Source organism: Phascolarctos cinereus, unplaced genomic scaffold, assembly GCF_003287225.1.
Source record: "Phascolarctos cinereus isolate Bilbo 61053 unplaced genomic scaffold, phaCin_HiC Scaffold_5;HRSCAF=322, whole genome shotgun sequence".
Lineage (NCBI taxonomy): Eukaryota > Metazoa > Chordata > Mammalia > Diprotodontia > Phascolarctidae > Phascolarctos > Phascolarctos cinereus.
Window position 1 is genome coordinate 277,702,269 of NW_027555958.1, and position 18,128 is coordinate 277,720,396.

At 36.0% G+C, this 18,128-nt stretch overlaps 2 protein-coding genes across 3 annotated transcripts in view; one reads left to right on the top strand and one right to left on the bottom strand.

Moving 5' to 3' along the window:
- ARSG (arylsulfatase G) overlaps positions 1-18,128 on the top strand; it is a 184,245-nt gene that overhangs the window by 14,018 nt on the left and 152,099 nt on the right. Inside the window, 1 exon segment of the mRNA XM_021000918.2 lies at positions 13,188-13,260. The gene's annotated coding sequence lies outside the window, so the exon portion shown is untranslated.
- Positions 1-18,128, bottom strand: part of SLC16A6 (solute carrier family 16 member 6) — a 34,204-nt gene that overhangs the window by 5,790 nt on the left and 10,286 nt on the right. For both annotated transcript variants that reach the window (XM_021000917.1, XM_021000914.1), the window contains 2 exons: positions 5,364-5,507; positions 4,708-4,836 (listed from right to left, as the gene is read on the bottom strand). In XM_021000917.1, coding sequence (XP_020856576.1) covers positions 4,708-4,836; positions 5,364-5,507 — 273 coding nt within the window. The remainder of the gene's footprint in view (positions 1-4,707; positions 4,837-5,363; positions 5,508-18,128) is intronic.

The window sequence follows — 18,128 nt, forward strand, 5'->3', positions numbered from 1 at the left end:
ATTGCTGAAACATTGTCTATGATATTTGAAAGAATGGAGAATGGTTGAGGAGGGAAGGACCTGAGAAAAGGCAAAGGTTATGCTGAATTTCAGAACAGGAAAGAAGATACATTCTATAAGCCATTCAGCTGGACTTTGATTCCTGGAAAAATTCTAGAATGTATCATTAAAGAGTTAGTGAACATCTTTAAAAGGAAGCAGTGATTATGAAGAGATAGTATCGCTTCATCAGGAACAGGTCATGCCAAACTAACCTTATTTTTCTTTCTTTTGGCAGGGTTACTAAATTAGTAGATCAGAAGAATGCTGTAAGAAGCTAGTTTATCTAGAATTGAGCAAAGTGCTTGATAAAGTATACTCAGCTTGTAGCCAAAAAAATAAAATAAAATAAACCCAAGCTAGAGATAACATAATTAGATGGATTCAGAACTGGCTGACTGTCTAGACTCAAAGAGCAGTCTTTAGGGGTTCAATGTTACCTTGGAAGCAGGTCTATTGTAGAGTGCCCCAAAGCCAAGCTCTGAGCCATTTAACAATCTTAACCATGTCTGAATAAAGGAATAGATACACGTTTATCAGATTTGCAGATGACACAGAACTGGGGGTGGGAGGTGAGGGGTAGTGAATACACTGGGTGACAAAGTCAGGATTCAAAAGACTCTTAGTAAACTAGAGCACTGAGCTGATTCCAATTTAATGACATCCAGTAGGAACAAATGTAAAGTTTTATGCTTGGGAACAAAAAAAAATCTTAGAAGTACAGATGGGGAGTCATGATGAGACAGAACTTTGTCTGGAAAAAAATCTGGGGGTTTCAGTGAATTGTAATCTCAGTAAGAGTCAGCAGTGTGATGTGGTTCCCCATAAAAGCTTATTCATCTCTTGAGCTACTCTAAGAGAAACCTAGTTTCCTGGAATAGGAGGGGATAGGCACCCTTATCAGACTTCATTTGGGGTGTTCTGTTCCGTTTTGAGTGCTGTGGTTTAGGAAATGACATTGACAAGCTGAAGAAACTTCAGTCATGATCACTGAACTTAAATGTTTGAAAGAATGGAGAATTGTTGAGGTGGGAAGGACCTTGGAAAGCCCTGGAACCCATGCTCTATGAGGCATGGTTAAAGGAATTGGAGGTGTTTAACATGAAAAAAAGAACCAGGGGTGGCATGATAGCTGTGTCCAAAAATGTTAAGGGATTGGGGCAGCTAGGCACCGGCCCTGGAGTCAGGAGGACCTGAGTTCAAATCCGGCCTCAGACCAACCACTTGACCCTTACTAGCTGTGTGACCCTGGGCACGTCACTTAACCTCAATTGCCTAAAAAAAAAAATGTTAAGGGCTGTCATGTAAAAGGAGAATGGGATTTATTCTGTCTGGTGCCAGAGAGCAAAACCAGAGGAACAGGCCGAAGTTCAAAAAAAGCCAATTTAGATTTTTTTAAAAATTATTTTTAGGCAATTCAGGTTAAGTGACTTGCCCAGGGTCACACCGCTAGTAAGCATCAAGTGTTTGGTCTGAGGCTGGATTTGAACTCAGGTCCTCTTGACTTCAGGGGCAGTGCTCTATCCACTGTGCCACCTAGCTGCCCCCTGCAATTTAGATTTTAAATCAAGGAAAACTTCCTAACAATTAGAGCTGTCCTAAAGTGGTGGTGAATTCCCCATCATTTGAGGTTTTCATCAGAGGCTAGATGACAGTTTGTGGAATATCTTAGAGTGGCGAGTTCTTTCAGCTATGGATCCCACTAGACTTGAAAATGCTAGGATTGATTCTGCATTCACTTGCGGACGCCACAGTAAGAAGAACACTGACAAACTACCGCAGGAGGAATTTACAACTATGCTGAATGAGAAAATGTCTAGGTGAAGAAGGAATGCACTGTAATTCAACAGACATACATGGTACATGTTTACTGCATTTGTTGAGTCACAGACTTAGATCTGGAAGTGACTGTGAGACACATCATCTAATACAACTTCCTAATTTTACAGACAAAGAAACAAGGCCAGAGAGGTTAGATAACTTGCCTAAGGTCACAGACCTGGGATTTGACCCTAGGTCTGCTAATTCCAAATCCAATGCTCTTTCCAGTGCTCTACACTGTCATTTGATGAGAGAATATATATGACAGCTCTCTTCAGATATATGAAAGGCTGCCACAAGGATGAGTGATTCAATTTAGTCTGTGCAGCTCTGGAGGAGAGAACTGGGATGAAAGGGTTAAAGCTAAAGCATTAGATTCTGCCTCAACATAATACATAACTTTATCTAACAGTTAAGACTGTAGAAATGGGTACTGAATTTCTCGTTCTTTTATATGTTTTCCTGTATGGGGTAAGAGATTAGACCAGATTATGACCTGTAAAGTCTCCTTCAATTCCCATATTCTAGGTAATAAATCAGCAAAAACACCCACCCACCTGGCTAAACAAACAAAACCTGTGAAAAACAAATGAAGGATCTGGAAATTAGCATGGTTGTTACAAAGATTTAAATTATATAATGATCATAGATTTAGAATCTATGATCATATGAGATATTACAAATAAGTTTATTTGGGGCATTCATCTCTAAAGATAAGACAGTGCTTGGAGCTTAACTTTAGACACAAAAACCTTTTACTTCAGTGTACCTCATGACCCAGCGACTGTTGGGAAACAGTCAACAGACACAGACACAGACAGACACACAGACACACTCTCTTACTTTTTGGAGATAATGTCATAGTGGAAAGCATGTTGAATCCGAAGTCAGACCTGGATTCACATTCTGTCTAATTATTAGCTGTCAGATTCTGAGAAAATCACTATACCTTGTTAGGCCTCAGTTTTGTTTTTTTTTTTCTTTGTTGTGGGGAGGCAATCAGAATTAAGTGACTTGTCCAGAGCCATAAAGCTAATAAGTATCTGAGGCTGGATTTGAACTCAGGTCCTTCTGACTCCAGGGCTGGCACTCTATCCACTATGCCACCTAGCTGTCCCTAGATCTCAGTTTCTTATAAAAAAAATACATGTTGGACTTGATGATTTCTAAGTTCCTTTCCAGCATTAAAACTATTGTCCTGTTATCTATCCATTTTTTAAAAAATCAAAACAGCCTAGGATCTTTTCCCTCCTTGCCAATTATTTGAATTCTAGGCTGCTGCTATTAGAGGCACCTAGAAGATAAAATGAAAAATGTTTGAGGCGATATTACTGAAAACGGTAAATTGTCACTTGTTCCACCAGTTGCAATTTTCTATTAGCCAGTCTGTCCAGACAAATAAAACATTATGACTGATGTTCAAAATAATAACCCTGAAAAGATGCTGCAATATTTCAAAATCATGAAATAAATATTAAATCATGTTCAGTATAGTTTCAGTTGTTTGTGCTTTGCTGTATTAGGATTCTTTTTGAGTACAGCATATATCACTATTAACTCGTATGATGACTCAGCGGATTGGATTCCTCAACCAAATTCTGGTCTTCTAATTTATTTCCTGCATGACTGTGGGCAAATTGCTTTACCTCTATGGGTCTTGGATTAGATAACTTCTAAGATTTCTTCCAGTTCTAAATCCTTTGATCTAGATACCTAACAAATTTTGCTGTGTTACTGTTTTTGAATTATATGTTGCTTTGCCCATGCCTCTTTCTCCTTTATTAGTATATATAATGAAGAACTAGGGCATCTTTTATCATTGAGTAGTTCAAAGTCTTTTATATTGAGCTGATTCTACAGATTTTTTAAAAATGGAGTTGGGGGAAAGAAGGCTCTTGCATCAAGACAGTGGCAGGGCCAAGAATTCTGTATGTCTCAAGTGAACTTTTCATCAGATTTCATCATATAATCTTCATGCAGAAAGCAGTTATTTGAGTCAATGGAGAGAAAAATGGTATAGAATCCAAAATCATTTATATTTTCTACTTGATATTTTACCTGGAGATTAGCTTGGGATGATATTAAAATAGTTTGCATTCCCTGAATGGAAAATGACTAATGTCCAGGGAAGGCATCCCAAACAAGTGTTTGGGAGAATGAGAGAGAGAGAGAGGAGAGAGAGAGAGAGAGAGAGAGAGAGAGAGAGAGAGAGAGAGAGAGAGAGAGAGAGAGAACGAGAACGAGAGAACGAGAACGAGAACGAGAGAACAAGAACTTATACTGTATGGTAGCAGGAGGAAGGAAGGAAAGGAGAGGTACCAAGCATTTACTAAGCATCTGTTATATGTGAGGCGCTGTGCTAAGTGCTTTACAAGTTGATCCTCACAACAACCCTGTTAGGTAGGTACTATAATTACTCCCAGTTACAGCTGAGGAAGTGAGGCAAGCACGTAAGATATCAAGGAGTAGTAGCCAGGGAATTTTAGTGTGGAGAGGCAAAGGGATTGGGGGTGGTGGAGCAAGAGTAGCATTTATTAAGCACCCACTACTTGCCATGCATTATGCTAAGCACTATATAAATATTATCTCATTAGAGCCTCTAAACAATTTTGGAAGTTAGATACTATTATTATCCTCATTTTATGGCTGAGGAAACTGAGGCTGAGTGGTTAAGTGACTTGTCCAGGGTCACACAGCTAGTTAAGTGTCTCAGATCAAATTTGAACTCAGGTCTTGCTGATTCCAGGTCCAGTGCTTTATCCACTGTGCCACCCTAAAAGGTGGGCAAGTTTGGAGAAGGACTTTTGTTATTCTCTTTTCAGTTGGAAAATATTTTGGTTCACTTACCTGGTGCACTAGTAAACACTGCAAAACATTCTCCTGTGGAAGCAACTGCAGTCACCAGGGAACGTCTCTTTTCAAAGTATAGTGACAGAATGGTGACAGTAGGGAGAAAGCTAAGGCAGAATCCCAAACCTGTGAACAGGTGTTAGAAAATATCATGATAACCAAGCAGAAAGAACACACTTGATATTAAAGTGCTTTTAAAGATCTCTCTTTTTCAAGAAGAAAATAAGATCAGATTTTCTAACCAAGTAATTCATTCTGGACAAGGAGATCATAAAGAATGGCACCTCATGAAGTTGTTATTCAATGTGGTAAATTGTGAGGCAGATGACATGAATGGTGTATATTTTATTATCCACAGATCCAAGTTTTTTTCCTACCAAAGCAATTGTTCAGTTGTACTTTGGAAAACAAATGAATTTTTCAAAAGGATTAATTTTAATCAGCTTAGTAAAAGGGTTCTCTGAAAAGTTTTTTTTAATCAAGTAGAATGTTTAATATATATCACACTTAGAATCTCATTTCAAAAGTAAAAAAGAAAAAAAGATGTTATCCAGTTACCCAATTTAGAAGAATTTTTGAGTGAACTCTCTTCTCTCCCCCCACCTCACAGAAACTTAAATAGCTGGAACATTTCAATCCAAAGCAACGCTTACCAGAGATTATTCCAATAGTGATGTACATATGAACAACAGTTTGTGAAAAGGATGCCACAATCATCCCCGCACTGACAAGCAGTCCTCCTACAATCACCACTAGACGATGGCCAAAACGATTGGTCAATATTGTGGACAGAGGAGCTACATGGAAAGAATATAAAGTTATAAGTCTTATGGGTTTGAATGCTAACTTAAGTTGTCTTAAGTCTTAAATGTAAGATAGTATATAAAAAGGCAAATGAGTTCTATAAAATGTTTGCTTAAAAAAGCTTAGGGGGTAATTTTATTATTTGTTCATGTCAAATGGATGAAAAGAAAACCAGGTACACATGTTCTAGATTTATATCTGCATTTGAGGAAGGAAGAATTTTCCTAACACTTTTTTTTCCCCCTGAAACTCATTAGGTTTTGATATGTGAATAGACTGTTATCTGGGGTAGAATATCTACCACATTCTGGTGATTTTTCTTTCCTAGCTTTCTAATCCCCTCTCTTCTCTTTTGTGTTATTTTTACTGATCTATTCTGCCTTTCGTTATTGCCCTACTTTTATCCCTCTCCCTTGTACTTTTGATTTCAAATATTAATCATTGTTTGCTGCGATTAGTACAGAAATCCTTCAGAAATATACTTGAATTTGGGAGAGGGATTGATAATTAGTCTTGGTTCATTCCACAAGATTATAAACTTTCAGAAAGTTAAAGTTGGAAGGAACTTCAGAAACCATTTAGCTCAGGGATTCTTAACCTGGGATCCATAAACATTAAAAAAATGTTTTTGACAATTGTATTTCAATATAATTGGTTTCCTTTGTAATCTCATGTATTTTATCTTATGCATTTAAAAACATTATTCTGAGAAGGAGTCTATTTGCTTCACCAGACCTCCAGAGAGGTCCAATTATACAAAAATGGTTAAGGATTCCTGATGTAGTCCAGTGCATGCTTAAGCAAGAATGCCTTCAACAGAAACAGTAGTTATTAGGGTCTTCAGTGATCTAGACATGTGATAAAACTCTCAATCAAAAGCAGAGCAGCTAATAATTTCCTGGCTTACCTAAATGATAATGATTCTATTCTCAATTTGGTTTTCATTCAAGGAAGAACTAGCTACTGGGGTGGAAAAGATAGGGGATAAGAGCTTACTTTAGGATTTGTGATAAAAAAAGAAGAAATTTGGTAATGGCCTAACATGCTAGTGTCTCCTCTCCTATCCTTCAAATTATCTTGCATAGATTTTGTATTTATATATGTAGATGTTGGCTTCTCTGATTGAACTTAAACTTCTTGAGGTCAGTGGAAATTATTTCAAAGGGTTTGGGGAAAGTATAGGTAGGATCACAGAGATTCTACAGAGGAAGAAAGTTCAGGAAGGATGGGAAACTCTCAAGAATGAAATTCTAAAGAGATAAAGAGATGTAATTCCCATGTGGAAGAAAAAGGGGAATTGACTACAGAGACCAAAGTGGATGCAAAAGGTACTCAACTAATTTTTCTTATTAGTAGTAGTATCTTTCTTTTCAGAATACTTTCACATATATTTCCTTTTACTTATTTTAAAAAAGTTTTATTGAAACTTTTTAGTACTCATCTTTCCAGACTCCAATACAATTGTCCCTTATAACAAAGAAAATTATAAATTTCAGGTTTTTAAAAAGATATATACAGAAGATAGAAGCAAAGGCAGGTAAAGGAAGATGGATATAAAAGCCTGTAAGAATAGTATCATGAGTAAGAAATCTCAGAATGAACTGAGGCTGGGAGGGAAAGCTATGGGTAACAAAAGAGTGGATATGTTTGGGGTAAATTGGACAATGACAATATTTAAATACACAGGGAAGGCAGAACCGTTTATCTCTTACTTTATGTTTGCATTTTCTGTCAATAAGAAAATCTTTGGAATGGAAAAGGTAGAACAAAAACGATTAATGCCCAAGAAAATTAAGGAAATAATTAGGACGGTACTTAGCTGCCTTGATGAGTTCAGGTACCAAAAGAACTGGTAAATGTGTCTGCTGAGTCAGTGACAGTGATTTTTGAAACAACTTGGAGAATGGGAATGGTATCACAGGATTGAAGTAAAGGATGTGTGTCAGTTTTCTAAAAAGGGAAAAGAATAAACTCTGCACACTACAGTACCTCATTCCTGGCACAATTCTATAATATATTTTTTAAAGGATAGTTACTAAATATTTAGAGAAGGAAGTTATAACAAAGAATACACATAGTTTCCTCAAGAACAGGTCTCAACAAGAACCTTACTTCCTTTTGATAGCTAACACAAGATCACAAAGAGTATTTTAAAAGCTCTTTATTGGCTGGAATACATTGGGCTAAATAAAACAGGAAAAAACAATTACTAGGGGAAAATGTTAAGTCTTACATTTTGATTTTAAGAAAGCAATTAATTCTATAATGAACACTGGTAAACTGGGGGGCAAAATGCTATAGATGTAGTTTGCCTAGATTTTAACAAAGCATTTGATAAAGTCTCTCAAGCTTTCCCATTGTATTAACAAATTTCTCTTCATTGTAGAACTCTTCCTCTTTGCCACTAACACAGCAAAATGTCTAGCTTTATCTCCATTTCACTCTATCCAGTTATATCACTCTATTCAAATCTTTGAAGCAATTATCAACCAGCTCCAGTGTCATTCTCCTTCCATTCTCAAGGTGTTTAGTACCTGTCTCACAATCTTTCACTCCATCTCAACCTATGCCATTATATTAGGAGACTTGGCATAGATGTTGATATTCCCTAAAACATCCTGGCATACCAGTTCAGACAAGCTCAACATCCAAACAAGTGGCTAGTGTAGCCCACAATGCTCCTGAGTGCACCTGAACCAGACTAAAATGTAACTGGGAAATATCTAACAAAATAAACAAAAATACAATAAAACATAGATAATGTTAATACGTGGGTCTCTAAGTCAGTATGTGGCTTATAGAGATTCTTCTGTATGATTGAGTGGCCCCCATTTTCTATTTGAGTTTGATACCACTGTATTAGATGACAAGGAAAACCCGAAAAGATGAGAGAACGTTAGGCTGAATATAGTAAGATGAAATATGGTAGTAATAAAGGAAGTGTTTACACTGGGTTTGAAAAAAAAAAAGACTTCACAAGTACAAGAAGAGAGGTATGGCTAGATGAACTGTTGGTCATCTGAAAAAGTGGTGGTGCTTTATTGGACTGATAGTTCAGTCCGTCAATGCTGTGGGTGATATGGTGGTCAAGAAAGGCCATGTGACTTCAGATTGCATTAATAGATACCAAGTATCTAAAAGTAAGGGGGCACAAGCCAAACTCTACTCTGTCCTAGTCAGGTCTATCTGGAGTATCATGTCTAGTTCTGGACACGTTTTATAAAAGATACTGATAAGCCAGAAAGTGTCCAGAAAAGGGAGGCTGTTCAGGGTGGGGGGGGTGTTCTTTTTCAAGTATAGGTTGGACTAACTGTCCACCGAGGTCTCAACTCTGAAAATTCCTTTATTTCCCACAAGTGGTCTTCCATCCTCTGCTTGAAGACCTCCAGTAAGTTGGGACCTGTTACCAAGAAGCAGCCCATTCCACTTCTGGATGGTTCTGATTGTTAGGAAGTTGTTCCTTCCAACAAGTCTTAATTTCCTTTTCTGCATCTTCTACCCAATGCTTCTAGTTCTACTGTCTGGCACCGAGTAAAGTAAATCTAATCCCTCCTCATGGTAGCCTTCCAGAAATCTGAAAACTGCTGTCATGGCCCAAGTTCTCTCTTCTCTTAGAGAAACATTCCTAAGCTTTTTCACTCAATACTGATTATGGTCATAATCTTCACTAGTTCTCTCACTTTTTTGGTCACCTTCTTTATTAATGCTCTCCAGCTTTTCAGTGTCTTTCCCAAAATCTGGTTTCCAAACCTGAAAGTTATGTTGGTGTGATCTGACCTCATTCTGGACACAATATCTCTCTAAGATAGCATCATTCTGACTTACCACTCTACTGACTCATACTGAGTCAGTACACTACAAGCCTAAGGTTTTTATTATAGAAACTCTTATCGAGCTATGCCTCTCCCATCCTATACCTGTAACATTTTTTTTAAACCTTGATGTAGAATTTTATGTTTGCCTCTATTGTGTTTCTTTCTTTTTTTTTAAACACAGGATCACATGACTGGCAAAATGATGCAGTTGTTTTCAGTAAACCTCAACATCCCCCTTCCCCTGGGGAATTACGTAGCAGATATAGAATAATTAAAATTGGATCTACAAGATAGACACCATAATGGATGGGTTACAAATTTGTGAAACAACAGAACTTAACTATTTAACACACCTATGACCCCGTTTCAAACTACTTGATCTCTGAGAACATGAGGCAGTGAGTACAAGCAATCTTATAGGCTTGTGCTGCTGTCAGGGTCCCTGCCCAGCCCCTCCCCACAGCAGTGACAGTCCTGATCTCTCCTCACCCCACAAGAGGCAGCAGATACTGATTCTTTCAACTTACTTAAAGGAAAGGGAGAATACCTGGATGAAGAGGGGGAAAAAATCTGGACAGCAGTCATGGTATAGGGGGGAAAGAGCTTCCATCCAAGGGAAAAGGAACTGGAAACTCAGTGATAGATAGCTCTTCTCAAGAGTTTGCTTTGGGCAGGAACCTTTCCACGTAACCAAATCTCATAACTGGAGCAGAGCAAAAAGAACTAAGATGGGGATTCTGGATGGCAATGGGAGGAGTAGGGGGTCAAAGACTGTGATGAAAAATCAGAGACAAGTGACTGAGAATGCAAGAGACAGGCTGAAAGAATAAAAGCCCAAGAAAAGGAAACCTAAATAAAAATGTAGCTCACAAACATATAAACCAACAGAAAGACAAAAGGGAGGATGAGTAAAAACTTGGATAGGCCAGAAAGGAGAGTGAACCAAAGTTCCTTAATCAAAAAGAGAATTCTGTGAATAATCCTAAAATCACAGAACGACCCCAAGGAATTCCAGAATAATTTAAAAGAGAAATAAAACAGAAGAAAATATTAGGACAACAATTGGGGCAATTAGGCAATTAAAACAGAAGTCTAATGAAGAATTTTATTCAGTTCAGTCCATCATTCTAAACTATGGAAATATTTTTAGGTTCTGATTTTTTGGATACTGGAGGGCTGGAACTGTCTGTCATTATCCCTCAATGAAGTATCCTTAACATAGTAGGTACTTGATAAAAGTTGATTTTTTTTTCTATCAAGCAGTAGAGACAAAGTGAAAATCCAGTCAAAATTAAGTCAGCTGACACAGAATATGAGAAAAGCTTTATCATGCTAGAGATTTTCTACGATCAAAACTACTCTGGTTTTGTTCCAGTGTTTAGAATTTTGCCATTTTGGCTTTCTTTCACAATGTATATTTAAATAAATATTTCAAAAAGAAATCAATATCTAGGGTCAAATTCCAGCTATTTCTCCCTAAGGCCTTCTTGCTGTTTGAATCCTTATGAAAATAGTTGGTTTATGTGACTAAAGTAAATGATCTTCCATTTATCTTCACCAATAGATGGGAATTATAGGTGAAGGTATTAAAAGATAATAGATAAACCAAAAATTCATTTGGCTTTAAACTATATTATGCTTTTCCCCCCTCCTCCCTCCTCAGCATTTACCTTCCTAATTATGTTCCACTTAGGCTGACATTAACAGCTTGTTAAGACTGCAACTAATTGGGGCAAAGGATGGTGGGCAGTGTAGCAAAGAATCTCAGAAAAGTACTTGGTATTAGGGGAAACAGACCAGAGGTCAAATTTGACTTCATAAACAGAATTTAATAAAATCTAAACTGATATCTAATATGACTTGTGTGCAAGGTATCACCTTCATCTAAAGGCGATATGATAGTTGAAAAAGAAGTTAATTTTCTGCTGGTGTTAAAAATAATAACATAGAAGCTTCTTGTTGGCCACACTGTTGTCCTTAGTGATAGAAGAGATTAGATTCAAGCCTATTTATTCTGAAACCTGAGTACAGCACATATTAATTAGCTTTCTGAGAAAATTAACCCTTCACAACTTGGAAATATTATCTTCACGGTAATCTTAATTATAGTTGGATATGGCCTTACATCAGCTACCTAAAAATCTTTTATTTTTCAGATGAGGAAACTGAGGCCTCAAAGAGATGACATAACTTGCCCCCTAGAAATCACATAATAGTCCTAGATCTTCTAAATCAATGTTAGGATTAACATAAGAAGGTATTATTTTATATATTGGAAACATGTAGAACATACACTGTAGGAGGTTGTATAGGTTTAAGACACAAGTAGATTCATAGGCTCATAGGACTTACAGCTGGAAGGTCATTTAATCCATCTTCATTTTACAGATTAGGAAACTGAGATTTAGGAGGGTTATGTGGTTTACCCAAGGTCACAGAGCTAGTAAGTAGTAGATTTAAGATTTGAAATCACAGCCTCTGATTTTAAAACCAGTGGCTTGTTTCAGGACAACACATTGCTTCATTATGGAGAATAATCTACTGATCCAACCCAGTTAGGCATTTCTATTTAATAGGATTCTTTGAGATAATAACAGAACAAGGCCTCTAGCATGATGTGAAGTTCCTATATGGTGGAATTTTTGGGACAAGGCAAGAATTGTTTGGGATTGTTTTATGATCAGCAAGAGGGTGTAGAGTTCATTTATACATGCTATTCTAACCCCACAACTTCAAAAGAGTAATCCTCATAGCACTGCCTCAGTCTGAACCTTCTTCCCCCACCCTATAATAAAAAAAAATCACTGACTCTGGGATACTCAAAGGAAAGGAAATACAGATGGTGGTGAAGAGGAGTAAAAGCAAGGTGGAGCCAGTTGAAGGAGTCCTAAGGGGTTTCTGTATCTAAGATAAAGACAACCAGAAACCTACCTGGGGTCCATCTTTCTCCTCAGTGTTTAATCTGGCCAGAAAGTCAACAGGGTCCCTACATACTCCCAATGCACAGAGGCTAAATGTGCTATATTCGGCATCAATGTATTAGTGGAATGGAAGCTGAAGAGTAAGAATGGAAACCAGAGAGAAGCTACTAAAAACAAAAGGAAATGAATGAAAAACAAAAAGCTTAAGAGAAAAAGATTAAGTATGTGTAAGTCTAGTTCCTAAACAGATAAAATGTCAGTCTGACTCATAAACACAAGAAAGGTCATAACACATTGAATAAGTATTATATACTATGAAACAAAATGAACCCAAAATCCCCAGTGAAAAAGAGAATTCTGAAGATTACCCACATATCATATATGGAACAACAGCAAGAAACTCCAGAATGATTCAAAAGATAAATAAGATTTTTAAAAGATACTAGTTTGGAAATTAGGGCATAATCAGTTCTCAACGCAGAATTGAAGAAGATAATAATAATAATAGGATAAGGAATTTTGAACACAAGATGAAGAATCTTTCCAAAGAAATGGAAGCGCTGAAAAATAGTGACAGATTTTAAATTCAGAAATACAGAAATGGAAGAAAACTTGGCAGAAGTGAAGTAAAAGATAATAATTTTGAAAAAACACATGAATTCTATATAAACCAAACTGATTGATATAAAGAAGTAACTCAAAGATCACAGGTGTCCTTGAAGAATATGAGAAATTTAAGATCCTGAATATCATACTACAGGAAATAATACAGGAAGAGTTCCCAGAACTGTTGAATACAGACAGTAATGTCCAAAGAAAACAAACCCCAATGATCTGAATATAAAAAACATCTAAAAACAGACACATACAGAATGAAAATCAGAGGCTAAACAATATGTTCTCTCTTTCTCTCTCTTTTTCTCCCCACATACTTCAGGCAATTCCCAAAAAGAAGGACTTGCATCTCTGTTTTCAGACATCAAAAATTACAGTTCAGAATGTCAAGAGAGGTAAGTAGGGAAAACTACAGCTTGCTTAATGGTTCCTGGACAGTGAAGCAACATCAGTATTACACATATATTCACCAAATGGCATAGCATGTAAGTTCATAAAGAAAAAGTTAACCAAAGATAATAGATTGTAATGTAATAACTGTAGAAGCTTTTAATTATTTTCTCCCAGAGTTGGATAAATTTAGTACAAAGATAAACAGAAAGGAAAATACAGAACTGAACAAAGTTAGATTAAAAGGCGTGACGTCTTCTGAATGGGGATATTTAAAATATGCTCTTCTCAATACTACATGGTACTTTTACAAAAATAGATCACATGCTGGGACACAAAAAATAATAAACTTTAAAAGGCAGAAATATAAAACTTTTCTGAACCAAGAATATAAGGAAAGAATAAATTCCTAAATGGAGAGTTAATATTGCCATCCTGAATGGGTCAGTTAAAGAACAAATCATAGCAATGATTAACACCCACATGAAAGAAAAATGATGATACAGCCTGCCAACGTTCTGAGTATGCAGATAAAGCAGTACACAGAGGGAAACTGTATCTCTGAAAATATACACTAACAAAATAGAAAAAGAGGCTTAATGAACTGATTACGTCCTTTAAAAAACCCTAACAAATTAAAGTTATCAACAGATTAACCAAAATAAGCACAGAAGGGACAATCTTGAGAATTAGAGGAGAAATAAATAAAATAGAAGATAAAAGAGTCAATAAAAATAATACTAAAAGTTCTTTGAAAAAATTCACAAAACTGATAAACTGTTAGCTAATCTGTTAATTAAAAAGAGGAAAATAAAATTCCCAAAATTAAAAAAAAGATGAATTCACAACAAATGAGAAAGGAACAAAAATTATTATTAGAACATTCTTTACACAGTTACTTACTGAGAAAACCAAACATTTAAAGAAAAATCTCAGTATATTTAAAATTCAGCACTTTAATGCTAGATAATAGGAATGAAAACATGGTTTGACATTAGGGAAACAACATAATCCTTAAAACTGTGAAACAACCCAAATCCCATGATTTTATCCATTGATACTGTTGTCCCAGGAAATAGAGGAGTAAAGCAAGAATGCTTCCATTTTTCCTTCTACTGTCTGACATAGTTCTAAAAATGTTAGCAATAGCAATAATAGGGAAAGAAATTACAAGCATAATCATTGGAAAAGAAAAGCCAATATTATCCCTACTCATAGATGACAGGGATTTTTTTTTTATTTTTAGAAAATCCAAAAAAATCAGCAAAGACATTAACAGAAGCTATTAATAGTTTCAGGGTGCAAAATACATCCATAAAATTTGTCGGTGATTCTATACAGCAACAACAAAGACCAGAAAGGAATTAGAGAGAAATCCTATTCAAAGCAATTACAAAAATGTACAAAATATCTGAGGGCCATTCTACCATGATCTACTTAAGATATATGGATATAGATATAGATATGTGTATATATATTTATGTGGGTCATTCTACCATGATCTACTTAAGGTATAATTATGTGTGTATATATATGTATGTTATGTGCATGTTTGAAATGTGACAGGTATACTGTAGGTAGAGCTGTGAATTTGTCCAACCATTTGGGAAAACAATTGGGAATTATGCAAAAAATGTTTAAGATTTCCATACCCTTTGACCCAGAGATATCACTGCTGGGTGTATACCCCAAGGAGGTCAAAGACAGAAAGATCTTATGTATGTAAAAGTATTCATAATAGCAATTTAAAAATCTTATTTTTATTTATACCTTTTATTTTTATTTTATCTTCATTTTAAATTATATCCTTCTCTTTCTCTACCTAACAAGCCATCCCTTATAAAAATAATAAAAAAGACAAAACCCAAAACAGTTCAGCATAAAAAAAGCATTTTCAGCAAAACCAACCAATATATTTCAATTTATGTGATATTCTACCCTCATGGTCTCCCATCTCTTCAATGAAAGGAGGGAGACTGCTTTTTCTAAACTCTTCTGAAGGAGCAACCTTGGTCATTATAATTACACAGTTATTCAGTTTTGTTTTATTCTTCACATTTATGTTGTAGTTAACTGTGTATATTATTTTCCTGGTTCTGCATTAATTCAGTTCATAAATATCTTCCCATGTTTCTCTGCATTATTCAAAGTCATCTTTTCCTAGAGCACAGTAATATTCCATTACATGTATATACCACAGTTTGTTCAGGCACATCCCAGTTGATAGGCATTGACTTTTTTCCAGTTCATAACCAAAGCCAAAAAAAAATGCTATGAATATTTTGGTGTATATGGGACCTTTTCTTTCTGTCTTTGAGGTATAGTTGCATAGTAGATAGAATGCTGTAACTGGTTTCCAGAAGACCTGAATTAGAATGCTGCCTCACATACTACCTGTGAGACCATAGGCAAGTCACTTAACTTACCTGTGCCTCAGTTTCCTCATCAGTAAAGTGAGGTTGTTGGACTTGAGGGCCTCTGCAATCTCTTCTAATTCTAAATCTATTATCCTATGAACCTAACTGGGAGTTCTGAGTCAGCGTATGGCTATTTTATTCAATTTTTAAGCATAATCCCAAACTGCTTTCTAGAATGGCTGAAATAATTCACAGCTCCACGATTAGTGGAGTATGTCAGTATGCCTCTTCCAGCATGAACTATTTTCATATTACCATCATTGCTTATTTTTCTAGGTGTCAGGTGAAATCTTAGAGCTGTTTTGATTTTCATTTTTCTTATACTTATAGACTTATAGCAGTCTTTCATGTTTATTAATAGTGTGCAATTTTCATGTAAGAACTCTTTGTTCATGTCATTTGACCACTCATCCATATGGGAACCATAGCAATCCTTTTTATATTAGCAAAGAAATGGAAAAAAAGTGATGTCCATCAACTGAGAAATGGCTAAATAAATGTCAGTATTGATATGTATCCATATATGATGGAATATTACTTCATCATAAGACATGGCAAACATGAGGATCTCAAAGAAACATGGGAAGATGACTAAGAACTGTAGAATGAAGGAAACAGAACTGGGAAAACAATATACACAATTACAAAAATGTAAATGAAAAGAATAAAAAGAAACTGAACATTGTTTAATTATAATGATAAAGGTTGGCCCTACACAGAGAAGAAAGAACATTTGCGCTTCCTTTCATTGAAGCAGGGAGGACTATGGTTATGGAATGTTGCATATATTACTGTCAGACATGGCAGATGTATTGGTTGGTTTTATGAAAAAAGAATTTAATCTTTATTACAAGGGAAGGATTGCTGGGTAGGGCAGCAATGTATTTGGAAACAAATGTGATGTAAAAAGCAAATGGAATAAATAAAAAACATCTATTATGTCTGATAATGAGTGCAACATTTCACAACCACAGTCCCCTACCTCCTTCAATGAAAGAAGGTGTATTCAGAATAGAAGGAGTATGATAGAAACAGAGAAAAAAGAATTGATCCAGATGAAAAGGCATTAAGAAGAGATTTTGATCTGCACTGGTAGAAGAAACTTTCAGTCTGGTATAGGGGGTGGGTGGGAAGGAAAATACCCTGGTGAGACTATAGATCCACTGAAGCATCAAAGGCTAAATATCATTAAAAACTTGGGATCTACTAATTCATTCATTCAAATAATATTTTTGAGTGCCTACTTTGTGCCAGGCACTGTACATACAAAGACAAAAACAAAGTAGTCTCTGTCCTCAGGGAGTTTAAATTCTATTGGTGAAAAACTATACAAAAAATAAAAAGCAAAATGCGTACAAAGCTAATACAAGATAATTTCTGGATGGTGAGGAATCAGGATGGTATTCCTGTAGGAGGTGGGGACTGGCACTGAACTTTGAAGGAAACCAAAGATTCCATGAGATAGAAAAGAGGAGGGAGTACATTCAAGGCATAGATACAGGTTTGAGAAGTGGTATGTCTTATATGGAGAAGACTAAGGTAGAGCATCTTATGTTATGTTATGATCTAGGTACACTGCACAATCTTTAGTGCAAATGACTGTCACCTCAGTCCCTAAGCAAAGAATCCTGTTTTATTGCAATTTATATACTTATCCACCTGTTCATCTTTGAATTTTTCTATCTTCTCCTAGGGAAAATATTTTTATGACACACTTGAGTGGATGTTAAAACCATGGTCAAACCATGTCTAGGGTACTGTGTCCAGTTCTGGGCAAAACATTTTAGAAGGGACATTGGTAATCAATCAGCAATAAGCTGGAATGTGTCCAGAGTGCAGGCTTGAAAACCTGTCATTTGAGGTTAGATAAAACCTGGACAAATTAATACTGGAGAAGAAAAGCCTAAAAGTGCTCAGAGGACATGATTAGTATTTTGTAAATATCTGAAGGTCTATCATGTTGGAAGAGGGAGAAATAGGCAGAAGAAGGATCAATGAGCAAAAGTTAAAGGAAGACAGATTTTCAATCTAAAGGGGGAGGGGAATATTAGAGGGGAAAAACTTGCTAAACAGAACTGTCTAAAATTCAAATGGACCGCTCTGGGAAATACAGATACATCCATCACCAGCTCTAAAGTAAAGATTTGATGACTGCATATCAGGGATGTTGTGGCTACTTTTCATTCGTTGGGTAGGAGTTGAACTAGATGACCTCTCTGGTTCCTTCTGATTCTGAGTCTATGATTCTAGCCTGCCAAGGACCAAATTAACTAAATGCTACTAGTTCTAGACTAGCATAACTAGACAGACATTCAAAAAACTGTTGAATTAATAAAGGGACCACCCTGACAATCTAGATTATATGACTTTATTTCTGTTCCATACCTTTTCTTGTGTTATTCCTGATGTTTGGAATGCCCTCTGTTAAATGTCTGCTTTCTAAAATCCTTTATCCT